The sequence below is a fragment of the Phalaenopsis equestris genome, unplaced genomic scaffold (assembly GCF_001263595.1).
Source record: "Phalaenopsis equestris unplaced genomic scaffold, ASM126359v1 Scaffold217930, whole genome shotgun sequence".
NCBI lineage: Eukaryota > Viridiplantae > Streptophyta > Magnoliopsida > Asparagales > Orchidaceae > Phalaenopsis > Phalaenopsis equestris.
In genome coordinates, this window is record NW_018236407.1 from 9089 (window position 1) to 29903 (window position 20815).

At 37.5% G+C, this 20815-nt stretch overlaps 1 protein-coding gene across 1 annotated transcript in view; it reads right to left on the reverse strand.

Annotated features, from left to right (window-relative positions):
- Nucleotides 1-3492: 3492 nt before the first annotated feature.
- LOC110037278 (sphingoid long-chain bases kinase 1-like) overlaps nucleotides 3493-20815 on the reverse strand; it is a 36578-nt gene continuing 19255 nt past the window's right edge. The window contains exons 8-9 of the mRNA XM_020741881.1: nucleotides 5125-6065; nucleotides 3493-3824 (exon numbers count right to left, since the gene is read on the reverse strand). Of these exons, the coding sequence (XP_020597540.1) occupies nucleotides 3675-3824; nucleotides 5125-6065 (1091 nt within the window). The 3' untranslated portion in view covers nucleotides 3493-3674. The remainder of the gene's footprint in view (nucleotides 3825-5124; nucleotides 6066-20815) is intronic.

Genomic DNA, 20815 nt, shown 5'->3' on the forward strand with positions numbered 1-20815 from the left:
AATAAATGAAAAAAAAACATAAGTGGCACTTAGGATCCCTTGAAACATTAGCATAACATATGCGTGCTAGTCACAAAGCAATAACCGGCATTTCTCACTGAGACATCCTTGCTATCAATACTCATTAACGCATCATGACCAACAATGGGTCACTCAACTAGCGAGCCAGCATTATCGTCGAGACAATCGGAGAATGCATGTGAAGATGCAAGTGATCCAATGTAGTTTGGTTGCTCTATCGAGGTGGGAGTGCTCATTGGATAATAGTTATTCATCACGAGTATATAATGAAATATACTAATGACGAATATGCCAATAATGCAAAGATGTGCATGCAAGGCACACCACATAAGTGATGTTGTTCTAGGCTACGTAGGGTATATAACATCGTAGGGGGATTACACCATGCCTCAATAGTGACCAAGCACACAGGAAAATAACAAGCACATACAATGTGCAATGCACAATGCAAGCAGACAGACACACACTCTATGAAACAGAACGTGCTCACCACAAAGTTGGATGCTGTCGTGGGTGATGGGTGATGTGACTTTTGCACCAAGTGGGTTCAGAGGCTAAGAAGAATGACCCATGCAAGAGGAGAGTCATATACCGAGTGGAAATACATCGTGCACTAGGCGCGGGATCAGAGGCTAAGAAGCATGGCCCAAGCCAAGTAACACGACGATAAACCTATGACGCTCCAAAGTGGCACCGTAAGAAGTGAAGAAATGTAAATCTCGTTGAGGAGAATCACACGTTGGGTAAGCTTGAGGTCTATGCCATCCCCACAGAGGACACATGAGTGTCGAAATGAGTGTGTAAGGACACGAGCTTTTTATCAATATTATCACTTTTAAAATTGATACTGATCTTTGTAGTATTAACAATATTATAACTTTGACTTTATTTTTATTTTCTTCTCATCTTTAAATAGTTTATATATATATATATATATATATTCATGTTTTTATGATGGCTAAAGACGGATTGGCAAACTTACATTAATAATTTTTTATCTATCACAGTAGATTTCACATTACCTAAAGAAATTCCAACACTTGGAAACTTTAATCGGTGAACTTACACTAACAACTTTTCATCCATCACAAAAAGATTCCACAATGCATAAAAAAAATTCCGGCACTTGGAAACTTTAATCACTTCCCAGTTTTTCTAAATATTGTATTTAAATACTATATTTTAAATTACAAAAAGTAGCTCAAAAATGATTTGATTATACAATAGAATCTCCGAAAAAAAATTTAAAGAGCGCAAGCACCCACCTATGAGGTGGTATTTTATATAAATATTATTATAACAAATTTATAAATATATATTACATATATATATTATTTTTAATTAGTTTTTTTAATTTATATGAAGTATTGATTACATTAATTAACATTTAGATAATATTTAAATAATCAATGTATTACTTAGTTTAATTTATTATGTCATAATTATCAACCTATTAAATTATATATTATTTATATTTTTATAATATTATAACTAAGAATAAGGTGAAATTTACTTGTTAATAAATCTTATTAATAGATAATTTTTGTATCTTAGGGTAAAGAGAATAGTACCATGTGGCCCATGAACATTGGCTCTGGCTTACATTAGTCGAGTTGGTCAGCATGTTGCGTGGAGTTATTGGGTACCCTAGGGCTGATTGTTTGCGATTGGAGGTGACCGATATGACTACCATAGGGCTGATTGTTTGCGATTGGAGGTGACCGATATAGAAGTTTAAAGTTATTTCATGGTTTTGAAGGTGGTAGATAACAATGTTTGCAATTTCATTATTTACGATCGGAGTCCATATTTAGAATTTTGATGTTATTTCATGATTTTGAAGATCATCATAGATAGCATCAAACTTAGGGGTGGTCATCAAATAATTTGTTGCATAATGCTGGCCAACTCGACCAACGCAAACCAGGGCCAAGGCCAAAATCCAAGGCCCCACTAGGGCATTTCTATCCACCCTAAGACCAAGGTTAATCTGCTAAAAAAATCTTATCAACTAGTAAATTTTACCTTCTTCTTAGTTATAATATTTTAATAATATATATATATATATATATATAACATATCACACAATGCAATGTATAAGAGTTTATTTTTGCTTTAAAGAGCATTGATTAGTTGATTAATTAAGTAGAATTTAAATGTTAATTAATGTAAATAATATTTAATTATAATTTAATAAAACTAAATAAAAATAATATGTAATATATTTTAATATAATAAGTTAATTATAATATTATATATAATATATTAACAAATTAATTTCAATAATATTTTATATAAAATGGCTTGGGTGGGGTTGTTTCATATATATTGCTTGCGGGGGGTGTACGTCTTGTATAAAACACCGTGTTCGTGCTCCTTTTCGTAAATTGCTCCCCTAATGAGCTTATGTATGAGCTCCTTTTTATATTAATTATGCTTCTTTTATAATACAAAAATAATTACTTATATGATATCGAATTGTTAACATTTTATTTAAAAAAATATATAAATTACAAATGTCAAAGAATCACCTAAATAGACGATATCAAAAATCAATAATAAAAAAAAGATGTTACCGCTTAAATGAATACAGCTATCAATAATATATTAGACCACCTAACACACCTTCAAAATGTTCTTTACAATCAACCCTAACCCTCAAACAAAGGTTGCAAACAAGCCTAGTTGAAGTCGAGCCACCCTCAACTTAAACTTGAGCTTGATTAAATAATCGAGTTTGAGCTCGAGCTCAAGTTTAAATCTGCAAGTTCAACCCAGCTCACGAGAGACTTATTTATTATAAAAAGAGAAAATAATATTAGTTCAAATTTGTGTTGTAAAAATATGATGAAATAATAAACAATTATGAGATAAATAACAAAAAGTTAAGTTAATATAAATATAAAATATCATTTATTAAATATTTTAATAATTTAAAGATAAAATTTTAACATTTAATATATTTTGAATATATTTAATATTACTATTTTCTTAACCGAGTCGGCTCTCGAGCTAATGAGACAAATTAGAGCCGGCTTGAGCCTTGGCTTTTAGCTCATCGAGCTCAGTTCACGAGCAAATTATCTACCTGAGCTCAAACCGGCTCACGAGTCAGCTTAGCTCACTTGCGCCCTACCCTCAACAAACCATTTCAACCCTTAAAGCTTCACCTTATTTATTGTCTCACTAAAGGAACCCTTGCAAGGATATACTTTTACTCATTCAACCCTTGAACCTTCCCACGTTCCCACAAAACATAGCCCTCTTCTAAATTCCTAAAAGGCCTTGCCCAACCACCCCCGCAATATTACACCAATGAATTTGTGCATTAGACAGGTTTATTCTATACTTCTGTAGCCCATTGGAAAATGCTGTATTTTCAAGATTGAGAGATCCGTATATTTCATAATCTAACGCGCATCATTATAAAAAGGATTAAATTGGATGTAAAAACAGCAACTAAATGAACAATTGAGAACTAATAATGAACAATAAGCATAACAATATACATAAAAAAAAGGGAATTCATATCAACATTTACTGGCCTAAGTACTGAAACTTTAGATGGAATTCCCTTAATATCCACAGCCAGATCTCAAAATCTCAATGTTGTTAGAATACTAATGACCAAAAAAGGTTTGGGCAAGAAAAATCTATATACTGCACCTGGAAGGGTTGCCGATGAGCCTGCACTGTTCCGGAAGCAGAGAGCATAGAACCTGCCCATTTACAGGGAGAAGTTCACCGTCAATGCCGCAGGCAGCATGGGATTTCTTTCCTGGTCTAACCTTCACCGACTTCACCTGAAGATAATATGGTAGATCCGAGTTAGAAAAGTTGGCTTGATTCAGGATAAAAGAAAGGTGATTCATGTTGCAGAACTATGCTAAGCTAAAATTGGATAAATACATGGTATTATATGATATATTATATTGCATATATTATTTATTGTCAAGATATAACATTTATAGAAGCACTTGGGGAATCAAGTCAAATTTGAAACCGATTTAAGGGAGTGAAGCACAAAATCTACTTCAAGCTCTGTTATTTTTCAAAGCCAATAGAATAGCAACTGCACTAAGGCCAACATTAGTTGATTTTTGCTATTGCTTGAATATACATTTTAAGGGAACAATATCAATTTCAGGATGGAAACACATTTTTGTTAAAAACTAAACTTCATGAGACAAAAATACTAATGATGAAATTAAAAGCACAACTAAATATTCATACGCTTTTCTTTGGAACAGCTATGGAGAAGCTTCATAAACCAATGCCCACTTTTAATGGATGGAGTAAATAAGTCTTCTTTTACATTAAAAAAAAGCCTACATTTTCCTATATGAATTATCCTATAACTATTTAAATATAAATCTAACTTTAATTCAATTCATTCATTTCATAGCTTTTCGACCGAATTTTTATGCTGGCAGACAACAACCAAACGAAACAAATCATTTTCACATCCGAGGCTTTGGACTAGATAATTTAATTCATATATGCATAAATTATTAATCTTACAATGTATTTTAAAATAAATATAACAAATATTTTTTTTTTAATTCATAATCATATCTGTTATTCATCTAATCAATTCACATTACAATCGCAACCATTTTTACCAAACAGATCCATCTATCACAGCAACTTGATTATTCAATCATTTGGTTTTACTGAGCACAATAAGCACAAGACAACAAAGTCAAACATGGCCTAAGTTCAACTATTGTTGTGAAGACCACATCCTCATAATAAGAAAGCAAGAGCTTGTAAGAAGGAAATCGAAGGTGAATGTTACATGAAGAAAAAAAGGATAATGGGTGATGAAATGACTATTATATTTAAACTTTTAAATCCACTATAAAATCAGAAAATTGAAAAAAATAATAAAAAAATAATAAAAATAAAAAATAAAAAATATAACATCAAGGTTTCCCACCACAAAAAACATTAATATGATGATATCCGTTGTAGGAAACTTGACAGAAATACCTTAACCTGAAAAGTTCTGCAAGATAAAAAGCTCATTCCTAAATAATTTGGAAATCAATTTGCTGTAATAGCAGGTTGCTTGTTTCTGCAATAGAAGTAAAAGAAATTTACCTTTACATATTCGACAAATGGTAGCCGACAAAATTGCAAGCGCCAAAAGAACCTCATTAACCTTATTCTCCCATGACCATGAATCAAAAGCAAGTCCAAACTGTTATCATCAATCTGAGCTTTGGGTGCTACAACCTGAGAACTTAAACTTTGGACAGTTTTGCATGAATGGTTGCATACCAAAACAGCAAGAAACTTCCCTTTCTTAACTTCCCACTTCACCTCCGCCTTAGGAACAGGTTCCTCGAATGGCGTTTCAACATTTTGAGATTGATCTGGAAGCTGAATGAGATTATTTGGTTCCCAATTAGGCTCAGAGTCCCATTTTGGTTCAGAGTCCCAAAGAGGTCCGGGGTCGGAAATAGTTGATGAATTGTCTTCTTTATCATACACTGCCGTAGGGGCCCAAGAAAACCTGGATGTATTTCCAGCTGGTAAACCGCTCCAGCCTTTATCAGTCCTTGACTTAGATCTAGTCCTTGGCCAATTAGGAGTAGTTGAAAGATGATGTTGGGGGTGAAGGACTTCTTCTGGTTCTTCTGCTAGATTGTTTCTCCCTATTGATAGTCTTTTTAGTTTCGGATCTAGACCTCTAACATATTCAGATGGCTCAATGCTTGCAGGTATGCTGCCACCAGTTGCCTCCAAGTCCACACCTGATGTCTTACTTGGGGAGAAACCAGAATCAATGCTTGACAAACTGGAAGCCCGAGGGAGTCCTTCTCTGCTTGATTTCCGCATGATATCTGTATAAAGATCAGATAATTCAACTTTATCTTGATCATCTAAAGCCTTTCCCTGAGCCTCGAGCAGCACCTTTGATGTAGGAAGATATTCCAGCTCAAAGTTATATTTGGGTAAGCACAAAAATTTCAGAAAGCCAGCCGCAAAATAGCGGAGAGGACCACAATGTTTCTGGTATTTCTCAGAGAGTTCCAAAACTACAAAAGCGGAGAGGACAAGAAGATTAAGAAAGAAAAACTGTAATCATCATCAGCATAGAATTTATTGCTTGACACCAAATTGAGAAGATTGTGTCAACCGCTATCATGGAATTATTTCATAATTTTCCTGAAAAAATACAGGATCAATTTTGACATAAAAAAAAACATAAATTTCATTTTCCAGGTTTTATTTTAAGCAAGTTGGGATCAGTAAACAAGAATATATATCCATGTATATTAGAAGGAGGGAATCCCTAATGAGCAACAAGATGAGATTCTCATACCTTATGATGTATGGAGAATATTATAAGCAAAAGGAAATAAAGTGGAACACAAGCAGAAGCAAGTCATATGCATACTTGTGGATATGCATATGAAAGCGCAAGAGTGAGTTTATGTGTTAAACATTATGCCTTCCGTAAATGCCTAACTCCATTTAGTTTCACTAATTTGAATATCAAGCTAGGGTTACAACATCTATGACCCAAATTGAGGGGGAGCGTGAAATTCTGAGTTTCTTATTTTAAATTTATTCTCATTCATTCCTTTCTTATTATGTTAAATTTCTTCTCTTTTGTTGGTTGTGTGTTTGGTAAGTTGTAATGGTAGAAACTAAATTTTCCCTAGCCTTTACTTATTATATAAGGAGAATTGTTGTAAATTGATAATAGAGAAATATAAGAATATAATTTCTCCACTGTTCTACAAATTTCAATATGTTGAAAAGTTACATAATGAAAGAGCATTAGATATTAGTTGTATGATTTGATGCTTACCTAGATGGAAAGCAAGAGAATGGTTAGCTACTGAGAGACAGTCTCTCCTTGGATGGAAATCAGACTAGAAAGAGTAGTTATATGGTTTGGCTAGTCCCTGGATGTCAAGAAGGTCGACGATGTGTTGTTGCAGTTGGACCATAGTATGCAAAAAAAGATTTAAAGGGACATCAATGGTCTACTTCACCCAGCTTTATATTAGTTTTTTTCTGAAAAGGACAATTGTGATTACTGCTATAATATTCCATAATTTCCTTTTCTTAAGAATTGTGATGTCATAACTTCTAGTTTTCTTATAATCTGCATAAAGGCCATTTAACCAGGTGGGTAAGCATGCAATACTATTTTTGTTTCATTTCTCTCCATCTATTTCTTCAACTTTAACATTGTGTCAAAGTAGTTTTCTTGGAATTCGACCATTAAGCAAAAGTAAAGAGGATTGTCTAAATAAAAAATAAATAAACAGAGAGGAGTATATTTAGTAGTACCAAGAGTTCTGTCCAAACCGAAGAGATGACCCTTGCTCTTATAAGATTGGAGTGGATAAAAGGGCACAATTCATGATATAATGTCAATAGATAGATCAATAAAACAAGGAAAATCTGTTGGAAACATCCTGAAAAGACAATTCATTGGAGCATTCCATCTAATACTAGAAATCAAAACAAAGACACTAATACCTATGCAACCAAAATCAAAGGACTAAATTAAAAATGGGCGACAACATAGATGAAAATTTCACAAGTAAAGAACCCTTGTACCTCCTTTATAAATTACACGCTCCTAAAAACTCCTTTCTAATGTCCCAGAAAGATAATTTTTATTTGTTGTTACATATATAATACTAGGTCGAGAATCTAGGGTACTTGATTTAAGAGCTTCGTATTACATGCTAAATTGTGTTCACCTATTCTAGTCTTAAATCTTAAAATCAAAATAATTTATGAATAGCTGTCACCAGTTACTGGGACATAAAACTATTAGAGTTACCTCTAAACTCTTCCTAACTCTATATTATATGTCCCCAATTTCAATTGCAATTTATGCTGAGCAGTATATCTAAAAATTGTCATTCTAACTCTATATAATATGTCCCCAATTTCAATTGCAATTTATGCTGAGCAGTATATCTAAAAATTGTCATTGTAGAATTATTCTCACTAAAAACAATATGAATTTCAAGATTAGAGCTTCATGAAAAAGATTGGTGATGCTAATGAGGTTGGAGGACTATGCTGCTTTGACGAGGAGCCGAAAGAGAGTACAAAAGCTCTTATTATAAAATGGGAATCTTCTACTCTTACCAGGAAAGATCAAATTATGTTGTGGCATACTTGGTTTATCATCCTTTTTTTTCCTTATCTTAAGAATTCGCTGATTTCTTGTTTGAAAAAAAAAATTCTTAGAATGTGAAGTCTATCAATTTCCTAATAAATAAATATCTTTAGACTAAGCATTATCAAGCTACGAAGTTTTTTCTGTAGTTCATGTTGAAATTTTGGAGGGGCTCTCAAAATGTCAAAATTATTATTCCAAATGTTGGTTCATTAATTTTATAAATGATCATAGTTGTGTGTTGGTTCTATCGTTTAAAGACAATTGATATACAAATCCTATAATTTGATAGAGCTTATGGCATTCGTTATCCTAATACATCACAATAAAAAGATATAGTTTAAAATATCTTTTGAAAGTGGCATGATCTATTATGTTTGCCATGAAAAGCCTTAAGCTTTTCTAAGATTATGTCATTTTAGTAACATGTTACATTACAAATTGAAAGCTAACAATTCTCTTCAATTCCGATCACCTATCAAAGTTCTTTCAAATGATTTCTAAACATCCACACTATTTACAAACTCTTCCTTAATGTCTTTAGGTGTATTACCAATGTACGTAAATATAAACCCAAAAGAAATAGACTCAATCCCAAGATTATCCAATGAATCTTTTGTGAATATGATGCAAATAAAAAGAATATGCATTTTATCTCTTTGAAGATGAAGGTACTTTTCAACATTTTTCTTAAGAGATTCTCAGTCCTATGCACAACTACAATTTATAAATTTTTGGGTTCTTAACTATTAAAGTCTAGAATGCACTCATAAAACACTTAATGACTTTATCTAATCAAAAAGCTTAACAAACTTACAACATCCTCCTCAAATTCGGCTATATTCTCAACGAAATAATGTATAAAGAATATGATAATCACAAAAAATGTCCCAAATCTTTCTTTGATTATGATAATCACAATTTCTTTTTTCAATTAGATATCAAAAAAAGGAGTCGCTTTTATACTTAACATATTATGAGACATTACCGCCTATCCTCAATGAAAATTCTATTTTTCAATTTTACATAAATTAAAATATCAAACACTATAGATGAGGCTCTTGATAAGCTAGTGGAGAAGGGTTGTGAAAGATGAAATGAAAGCTCTAAATAAAAACTAATCATTAAAAGTTGTTAAAACACTGCATAGTTCAATCTATTTTAGATATAAATGAATATTCGGAAACAAAAAGATACACTACTCGAAGACCATCTCTACAGTGCAAAATATAATATAACTCAGAGCTCTCCTCTAAAATGACAACAAAACTTGACTAGCTTCTTTATCAACTAGATGTAGAATATAAGGAACTCTACATGAATCTAATTCTAGGACTTCGAAGCTATGAGGATATAGGGTAAGCATACAAATTAAAATAATCTATTCAGATCTCTAATAGTCACCTAGAGGATAGTTATAATGGTTTACCAAAACTGTGCAGCAATAAGGACTCAAATAAGCACATTTGAATCACATTGTTCTTAAACACAAGAATAATAAGTTGAACATATTAACTATATATGTTGATGATATCATCTTAATAGGGAGTTATGATTTTGAAAACTATGCCTTGAAGAAAATAGCGAGAAGTTTTTAATTAAAGATTCTGGTCCAGTCAAAATAATTCTTGATAAAGGGATTGATAGAAACAAAAATGGTAATATCATTTCTCAAAGAAATGATACTCTTGATCTCTTAAAGGAAACTATTTTGATGGAGAACAAATTAGCTAATGCTCTAGTAGATTCAAATATAAAATTGAATCCATAGCATAAATAATTCAGTTGATAAGAGTAAATACCAAAGCTTAGTTGAGAAGATCATCTATTTTACTCATATTAGGACTGAACATCGCCTTTATTATTAGTATGACAAATTAGTTCATGCATAGATCCTATGAAGAGCAGCTTTACATTGTTACGGGGATACTATTAGTCATTGAAAGGGAACTAAAGAATGGTCTCTTCTTTTAAGAAGAAAAAGATCCCCAAAAATAAAAGCTTATATTGATGCTAATTGGGTGGTTTTCACTATTAATAAGAGATCTCCAACTAATTATACTCATGTTTAGAGCAGTATAAGGATATGGAGAAATAAGAAGTAAAATATTGAGACCAGAAAGGGTGTAAAAGCCGAACTAATTAAAAACATTGGCTAATGAGATAAATGTATTAATTTGACTAAGTTACTCCTAGAAGAACATCAAGTTTCTGTCAAAATCCCTATCAAGTTATATTGCGACAATAAAGCTGCTTTCAATAAATATCATAACCTTATCAGTCATGAGCACACAAATATATGGAGGTAGACTGACTCTTTATAAAAGAAAAAATCTTGATCAAAGGATGTTGGGTAATGTAGAGACCCGGTTCGCCGAATTTAATTAGCTTCTTAATTACGTATACCACCTACCGTCACCTACCACACCCACCTACCGCTCGCCTACCACATCCCACCTACCTACCTCCCACCTCCCATCTACCGCTCTCATGGTTTTTATAAATAGCCTCTTTTGGCTTTAAGGAGATGTCAAGCCTCAAGCAAAACAAAGCCAAGCAAGACCAAGCCAAGTCATCTTGAGAGCTAAGAGAAAGAGAGGAAGAGAGAGAGAGAGGAAGGGAGAGAAGAAAATAGATATTTTTTTGTAATCGTTGATGCGCTCGAGGGTGTAATTCCTCGAAGAAATAAAATCCTCTGCAGCTCCGTGAACGTAGGCAAATTTGACGAATCACGTAAATACGTGTATCGCTCTGGTGTTTTTTCTGCGTGCAATTTTTCTCGTTCCAATTTTTTGCTTTATTTCCGTCGTTTTTGAGAGTTAATGCGAAATTATGTTGCATGTAACTTTGGGAAGGTACATCTGGCTGATGGAACTGGCTGATGGAAAAGATGGAAAAACTCTAGATGTGGTGGGGATGAGAGATGTTGATATTGCACTCCCTAACAATAGCAAATGAACTTTGCTAAAGGTCAGACATGTTCCTGAGTTGAAGAAAATCTTCATCTCTGTTGGACAACTCAATGAGGGTGGTCATTCGGTGTTCTCAGATAGCACCTGGAAGGTTACCAAAGGTAAGAAAACTGACACACTATATATGACTACAGGTTTACTCAGGCGTGGACACATGAGTCAGAGGTACATTATGGGGAAGCAGAAGAAGGTCCATTCTTGAAAAGTGACAGAGCGCCAAAGGCGGGAAAATAGGACCATGTACAGACAAATGATGAAGAATCACAGAGTTATGAAGAAATCTTGCAAGATGAGAATTCGAGCAAGTGGGAGCTAACCAAGAAGAAGTAGACGGATTCCCTGTCAGGGAACCAGACTTGGGAGTTGGCAGAACTTCCACCAAGGAAGAAGATATTGCACAACAAGTGGGTGTACCGGATGAAGACTATGCTTGGTGGCAGTAAAAGGTACAAGGCTGGACTTGTTGAAAAAGGGCTTTCAGCAGAAGCAGGACATTGCTCATGCTGTGAAAGTTATGTGGGAGTTAAAAGCAGATACATGAGTAACCCAGGAAAGAGCTTGCCGGTGGTACAAGACTACGTTGACGGTGATATGTCAACTGAGGGTGTTACTCGTGAGAAGTTGAAATTGTGCTCAACTTCAGCTAGTCTTCTGACATGAAGAACAGAGTTTTGAGTTGCAGAGGTGGAGGATATCATGCTTGAGGAAAAGGTTGGTACAACTAGTGGATGATGCAACCAGTAGGTGATGCAGTCAATGTCCCGGTCTCCAAGTGGAAGAATTGTTGGATAATGTGGAGACCCGGTCCACCGAATTTAATTAGCTTCTTATATAAGTATATCACCTACCGCTCACCTACAACACCCACCTACCGCTCACCTACCACATCCCACCTACCGCTCACCTACCTCCCACCCAGCTCTCATGGTTTCTATAAATAACCTTTTTTGGCTTAAAGGAGATGCCAAGCCTCAAGCCAAGCAAAGCCAAGCAAGACCAAATCAATCGTCTTGAAAGCTAAGAGAAAGAGAGGAAGAGAGAGAGGAAATGAGAGAAAAAAATAGAAATTTTCTTGTAAACTTCGAAGCGCTCGACAGTATAATTCCTCGAAGAAATAAAATCCTCTGCAGCTCCGTGAACGTAGGCAATTTTGTCGAACCACATAAATCCGTGTGTCGCTCGTGTGTCGCTCTGGTGTTTTTTTCTGCTTGCAATTTTTCTCGTTTTAATTTTTTATTTTATTGCCGTCGTTTTTCACAACAAATGAATGGTGAGACTACTAAAAAATTAAAATATAAGCTTGGAATGTTTGATTGATACAATCTAGCTAATGAGGGACAATTAAAAACCTATTATAGTCTCTCATTAGAAGAAAGGAGTGCTATCTATTGATTCTCGCAAGATTAGTTGCTTCGTAGATATTAGAAATGATCTGCATGAATCTTGAGAAAATTCAACATACTATAAGACAAAAGTACGATCAAGGATGGTCCATCAAAAAGGGCAAGGGTCGTGTCAGTGGAAGACTAAAAGACTCCATTAACCAGCCATGGCTCCCTCAGAGTAGGAGTTGGGTCTACTGAATGAAGGTCATACAGGTCAAACATCAAAACCTATCTAGCCAAGAGAAGACGCCGACCCAACTTTAGTCCAAATATCATTAAATTCCCTGAAAAGCCTTCAAGCCTCTTGAGAAGGCCCAAGTGCCTCATCACCGAATATTCATTGGGCCCTCCAGATGGATCTCTTGTCAAAAGAGTAAACTATTTGTCAAAGTATAGTGATTCATGCTCTGCCTAACGACCTGGTTCTACCCCAACAACATGAGTTTCCCATCCAGGATCCAACAGTCGACAGTTAGATCTGAACTGATAGACTGGCTAACCCAAGCCAACTGAATGAAGTTTTGTGGACTGAGCAAAGTCCGGACAACGAAGAACCATCGGGGCAGACTAATCAGCTTAAGACAATAGAGTCGATCAAATGTACCTGGTTGACCCAAAGATTACAAGTCCTCGCCGACCGAATGATAGGGTAGTTGAACCATGGGCTCCTTTATTTTCTACATGCCTAAAAAACTTTGTAACAACCCCATAAAATCAGGGGCAACCTAGTAATTTTTCACTTTATAACCCCTTACCTATAAATAGGGGAGTCATTTTTACAGTAATAGGCTAATCAGTGATCTTCAAAAGAACCAGGTTCTTATTGTGCGCTCTCTTTCTCTCCCCTGCTTTACGCTCTATTCATTGGGTGAGATTTATAGGACCAATTCAAATTCAATATCCTGAAAGGTGCGATGAGTGTAGATCATGCCACCAACAAGAAAATGAACACAAGGAGAAGAAGCCCATCAAGGAGACACATTAAACATGGAGTGCATTAGGTAATTTGTTCAACAGCAGATCCAGAAGCTAAAAGAACAAATGTTGGGCCAGATGTTAAAGGCCATCGGAGAAGCAGTAGCTTGAAGATAGGAAACAAACCCACAAGAAGAACTGGCACCTAACGGTCGAAGAGCACTATTGGTCGAGAAAAGAGCAAGAGATCCCCAGTACTAAGATAGTGTTGGGTCAGCGTTGATGGGTAGACAACAGTTCAGGCGCATGGAAGCTCTCTGCCAGCCGAAGAATAAGTTCTCCCGACATATTTTCGTCGTTGAACCCCTCGAAGCAGTTCAAAATTCCATCACTCAATTCCTACAAAAGTCAGTTTAATCCGCCTGACCACATTGCATCCTTTGAATAAATTGTTTGTCTGCTAAGAATTACCAATGCTATGAAGTGTCACCTCTTCTTCATCACACTGAGGGAGTCGGCCCTCAAGTAATTTAATGGATTGACCACTAGGGTAATGAACTCTTTTGTTGACTTTAAGAAAATGTTAATGGCACAGTTCGCCAACGCCCAAAAGCCGCGAAAGAGCTCGCAAGCCCTGTGGCAGGTTAGACAGGGTAGCACGAGAGCCTGTGCGCCTACATAACTTAATTCTAGGAAGTGTTGGAGGTGCGGGATTTGCAATCCGCAACAACACATGCAGCCTTATCCCAAAAACTGAGGGGAAAGCGATTTTGATATACTCTAGGCCTGCAACAACTAAAGACATTGGCCGAGTTGTTATAGATCGCCAACAACTATATTGAGGCCAAGGAATACATCAACGACCCCACATACCACAAAGCCAAATCACTTGACCAACGATCTTAGAAGAGGTCTTAGCAAAACAACGGGTGGGTGGCGACCAAAGGATGGCCAACGTCCTCCCATCCGTCCCGACACGAAGACAACCAACCGCCCCATAGCAACAGAGGAGCTGACAAGAGTCGTTAGTATGGTGGTCAGTCAAGGTATGCAAACCAGCGGTCGTCTCGCTACCACAAGCAGTCGACAAAAGACCAAGAGGAAATATGGGTTGCGCCCCTAAGAGTGTCGATGGTGAAGTTAGTAAATGTCATCCAAAATAAAGAATACTTCAAGAAGGCATCCCCGATAAGGGTTGAAGCTTTTCTCTGAGATCCCAAGAAGTATTATGTGTATCACTGAGATCATGACCACGACACGTAAGAGTGTAGACACCTTTGAAGCCTGATTGACAAACTAATCAGAGAGGGGAAGAACAAGGAATTTATGGTGCCTCGAACGGTGACCTAGAAGCACGAGAAAGCTCTAAAAGAAGAAATCCCACATGAAACCATGCGGGCAAATACCATCCACATTGTTGGGTTTGTGCCAACAATTTTTAAAGGAGTTGCGGAACCCTCTAAATGAGCCAGTCCAAAGAGGCTCCAATTAGGTGAGCTTTTTGCAGTCGCCTTCTCCTCAAAGCATAGCTCCCATCCACTAATAACGTTCACCGATAAGGACTTGCCCTCGAAAGGAAACCTGTATAATGACGTTGTTGTCGTGCCAATGATGATCAATTTACCAGCTGGGCAGCATCCTTGTCGAAATGGGCAGCTTAGCGAACATTTTGTTCATATCTGTGTTCGACAAGTTGAACCTCAATACCAACCTATAGGTGGCGCCAACCGGCCCGCTCTATGGATTTTTTGGTGGAAGGAGGCAATAGGAGAAACTACAATTCTCTTACATTTAATTTTTTATTGGTGGTAAACTCCCCTCCAACCTACAACATGATATTCGGTCACCCTCAACTAAACCACAACAAGGTCGTGGTCTCTACATACCAAATTACTGGGAAGTTTTTTGACGACGGAGACGTCATCATAGTCTGGGGAATTTGGAGCAAACGAGACTTGCTACCTCCGAGCAGTCAGCAGTGTAGAGCAGGAGTAGCTTGACCTCGAAAACACGAGCTAAGAAGGTCTCGAGGCCAGTAAGACCACACTTGAAGTACCTTCAGCCAATGAGAACTGTAAATCGTTCCTAAAAAGTGAAATGTTTGATGAAAGAATTAAGGATGGGCTAATCCGATCCCTCAGGGAGCACCGAGATGTTTTCTCTTGTTCAGCATCGAAGATGTCGGGATTCTGTTTGACGTTGCCTGTCATCAGTTAAACACGAACCATACCGCCCGATCGATAAGGTAGAAAATCTGGTGTTCAACGATGACACTAGCAGAGCCAATTCGAGAAGAAGTCTAGAGCTAAACGAGACAAGATACATTAAGGAGGTCTGGTACCTGTCATGGGTCTAGAACATACAAATGGAGGATGTGCGTGGACATCACCAACCTTAACTATGCCTGCCCGAAGGATAGCTACCCACCACCGAGGATCGACGCACAGGTGGACTAAGTAGTCGGCCACACCGTGATGAGCTTCTTAGATGCATTCTCGGGCTACCACCAGATCAAGATGCACCCAGATGACGATGAAAAAAATGGCTTTTATTACTAGCAAGGGTGTGTATTATTACTCCGTAATGCTTAAAAAGGTTGAGGCCACGTACCAACATTATTGAATGTGATATTTTCTAATCAAAAGGGTAAAAACATTGAAGTGTATGTTGACAATGTGTTAACTAAGAGTCGGTCAGCTAACAACATATAAAAAAATTTAAAGAAACCTTCAAAACCCTTAAAAAAATATAACATGAGACTCAATCCGCTAAAATGCACTTTCGGCGCCTCAACAGACAATTTTTCTGGCTACCTCCTTCTTATCTCTCGAATGCATAAAGCCCAATCCTGAGAAAGTGAAGACATTACTGGACAAGTCTTCCCCTCGAAACACCAATGAAGTGCAGAAACTAAAGGTCGAATAGTGGGACTCGGCCGTTTTATTTACAAATCAAGGGGCAAGTTCGTCGTATTTTTTAAAACCTTCAAAAAAATTTGAATGGATGAATGATTGCAAGCGGATGTTCAAGGGTTTGAAGAATTTCTTAGCATCACCATCGTTCCTACAAAGTTTGAAGCCGAATGAAGAACTTTCGCTGTACTTGGTAATGAGAGTTGAGGCTGACAGCTCGGTGTTATTTCGAGAAGAGCTGAGAAAACAATATCTTACTTAAAACACTAGTCGGATCCTCAAAGGAGCAAAAATCAGGTATCCAACTATGGAAAAACTAACATTCACCTTAATTATTTCAGCACGCAGGCTCCAACTATATTTCTAGACGCATTCCATCTAGGTCATCATCGACCATACCCTCATGTCCGTGCTCACTCGATCTGGTCGGCACCACAAATGGGCGATGGAGCTCAGTGAATTTGATATTACCTACATCCCCATGACAGTGATTGAAGTGCAAGCTATGGCAAACTTTTTTGGTAGATCTTTCCAAACAAGGCGCAATAGGCGAACGAACAACAACTGACAAACAAACTTGGATCACGTTCACCGAAAGCACTAAAAACCAGATTGGATTAGGGCATCGACTTGCCTTGAGCAATCCGGACTGAGTACACATTTATTACTCAGTCACGATGGAGTTCGAAGTGACAAACAACGATAGCCGGCCTACGACTAGCTTAAGAAATGGGCGCCCACCAGTCAGACTCCTAGTTGGTGGTCAACCAAATAAACGGAGAGTTCGAGCTAGAAATGAGAGATGAAATGATTGCCAAATACATCAACAAAGTAAAGACGTAAATCTGGAGGCTCGTCAGTTTCAAAAACAAGCACAAATATGTTGGAAGGGAGGAGAATGAAGTGGTTGACCTCTTGTCAAGATGTATAGACTTAGGATTGAGAACACCACAAAAGTAAGTCCGACAAACTATCAAAGAACCCGAGGCTATAGAAGTAAAAAGCGAAGGGACACGAAACAAGAAGGATCCACAGAGAAAATTGTTGAAGAAGTTATTGACCTGTGGAGGTTAAAGTTCAAAGTTGCATAGTACTTAATGATAAAAAGAAAACTCTTCCGAAAGTCAGTTACTTCTTTATATTTGAGATGTGTAAGGGAAAGTGAAACAAATAATATCCTCTGAGAGATACACTCCGAGGAGTGCGGGAGCCAATTTGAGGAAAGAATGCTATTGCACAGAGTTCAGTGATAGAGATACTTTTAGCCAACATTACTGAAGGATATGGAAGATTTCTCTAAGAGGTGAAAGCAATGCTAAAAGAAAGCCCTACTGCAGCATCAGCCGGCCCTTAAGCTTCAACAGATCACAAGCACCCGGCCTTTTATCGTCTGGGGACTCGACATTCTAGGGTCATTTCCTCTATCTAATGGCCAACAGAACTCTCTCAATCGCAGTCGACTATTTCCCAAAATGGATAGAAATAAAAACACTCGCTAGGATCACTGCAGAAATTGCTTGGAACTTCGTATGGACAGATCACATTTGTCTATATGGTATGCTTCTCATCATCGCACTGACAATAGGACACAATTCGCTGACAAATGGGTGAAAGATTTTGTCAAAGTTAGGGGATAAGCATCAAGTTTGCCTCAAAACATCATCTGCAAACGAACGGCCAGGCAGAGGCAACTAACAAGATAATTCTAAACCTGTTGAGAAAAAAAGATAAAGGAGCAAAGGGGAACTAGACTAACGTTCATCCGTCGGTCCTCTAGTCAATCCAAACAATCCCTTCAATAGCAGTCGAGCAGACTCCTTACATGATGCCACATGAAATGAAAGCAATGTTGTTGGTCGAGTACAACCATCATAACCAAAGGGTCGTCACAACCTCAGTGTTCAATGAAGAGAACTTAGCTGACTGGCACGAGGCGAAAGATGACTGTGTAATCCTTGCGCTTGATTTGGCAAAAAAAAAATTGAACCAATTCAGCCCTTCGACAAGATGATGTTAAGAAGAGAATCACCCGCTACTACAACAAACACATTCGGAAAAGGACTTTCACCCAAGATCTTGTGCTAAATAAAGTCGATCCAGCAGCTAGCGGACAGACAACAAACAAATTAGACCAGACATAGATCGAACCATATATTATTGACCAAAGGGTTGCCCCCGGGACTTACAAGCTGAAGAGCTATACCAGCAAAGAAGCCGCTCGAATGTGGAGCAGAGACGATCTTAAGAAATTTTTTTCCTTAAGAATTTCTTGTTTCACCACAAAAAATATAAATGGCGGTTTCATTCTAATATGTTTGCAAATTTTTCCTTTTAAGAAATGTTAAATCGTGAATTGGCTAATTGTGTGTAACCCTAAGTTTAAACAACATTTAGGGAACTCGCGAAATTCACACGACCAAATGTTTAGTCAATGTTTGCACAACCAAATATCTGGGAGCTCGAACCCGAGCAATAGAGTCGACAACGACGCCTAGATTTTTTATCGCAAAACAAAGCCTGCAACGCTCACGCACTATAGGCATGTTTCCAAATTTGGTTGGGTATAGCTCTAGAGGTGGTTCCCTACCCAGTAGCGACAAGCTTCACAAAGAGTACCTAATAAATCACCACAGAGTTTAGTCCTAATTGTTACCCATGCGAAAGCAGCAACAAGATCAACATAATAAGCTTAGCATAGGGGAAATTTCTTCCATGGCAGAGATCCGACCAAGCGACCGAGACTTAGCGAGTGTAAAACACGAGTCGGGCATCTACACTAAAAGCCTACAAGAATGCAAATCGTTTGATTGTTGTGAAACTCAAACTAACAACGACACGAGGCATCTGATTGACATTCGAAAATAAAATAGACCCTTAAGCATCGAATACTAGTCTCTAAACTTGGGTCAAGTGAAGCTATGGAAATGTTTTCTTGCCCAATAGTGACAGCTCTGTGAAGGGTATTGAAAAAATCACCAAGAGGCAGACCATAGCGATTAGGTTCTTTGGGTCAAAAACCAAATTGAGCCTACAAGACGAGGTCAGATAAGACTTAAGTTGGGTAGAAAATAAGAAAAACCCATCGAAGGCTTTCCCAAAGGGTGAGTGATAAACCGACACACACACACTATATACATTAAAAAGTAAAGTGTAAAAAAGGTAAAAGTGAAAGTGGTAAAAAAAGAAGTCTGATGAAAGCGGCATTTCACTGTGTTTAACCAGCTGGTTAAAAAAAATTATCTTTTCACAATCTAAAAATTCTTCATTGTGCATAAAAAAAAAACTTTAAAAGTACAGGAAATGAGAATGATCAAATCATGTATTAGATCTGTCATCGTCCGCCGCTCCACTATCTCCAGATTTAGCACTTCCACCTCAGGATGCAGGAAGGAACAGAGAAGAAGTTGGTGAACTTGTCCAAATCTAAGTATTTCAGCTCAACAATTCTAACCCACACGAACTCGTCGATCGCTAGTTTCCTACCGAGTTGGACGTGATTGGGCTGACCTTTGATATACCCTTCAGTCATCTTCATGGTAGAAATCCTCTAGCAAAAGTCTATTTTCCTCCCCGACCATGGAGAACAACCAAATCACAACTTCTCCCTCCTCAGCAGTAGTTGCTCGAGCCTCTATCACGTTCGATGGTTCCTCGAGCAGCAGCTGCTCGAGCTTATGCAACAATTGCCCGCTCCTCAACTGCTTTCAGTCGGGCCCTGAGAACCCTAACCCTCCTCTACGTCTTTTGCTCTGCCATTTGGTGTCAAGATAGCGGGTAGTCAAGTGATGTGTAGAGGTGAGGCCCAACAGCTGGTAATAGTCGACAGAATAACAAACATCCAGAGGGCTGCGGCTGCATTCATCCAACCTCTCCTCAAAACTCTCAGACGTGAGAAAGTTCGTGGTCGTTGAAGCATTTTTTGTCGGTGCCTGGGCCGACTGGGGACCAATCCCTCTACAGATCGAAGAAGGCAAAGTGGGAGTCCTTAGTAACAAATGTCTTCGATCGGCCTTTCTGCATAGGGCACCAGCCGCCTAAAGAGCCTTTTGCCTCTTCCCTAGAAGTGAGGGAAGATCAATACTCAACTCGTCCATTGAGGTATGTCGGGCCCCTTTCTTCCTTAGGCACTTAGCTGTCGTCGTGGTCACAAACTCAGGACCTGCTTCCACATGAACTCTAGAGGATGGCCGACTAGAGGTCAATAAAATTGTAAGGTCTGCCTTGGGGTTGCTAGATCCTGACCCTGACTGATCGTCCAAATGTTCTTCGACATCGTCCCTTAGGTAAATAGGTGTCTGAAAGCCCTCACTGTCCTTCGAAGGATCTGGTTTCATGAAGGCGGGTTTTTGTTCAATCAAGATGAGTTCTTCGATGGAAATCTGTTGAATAACTACAGTAGTTTCCGAAACATAATGAATGCAATCCGAACCTGGAAGATCTACACCTACACGA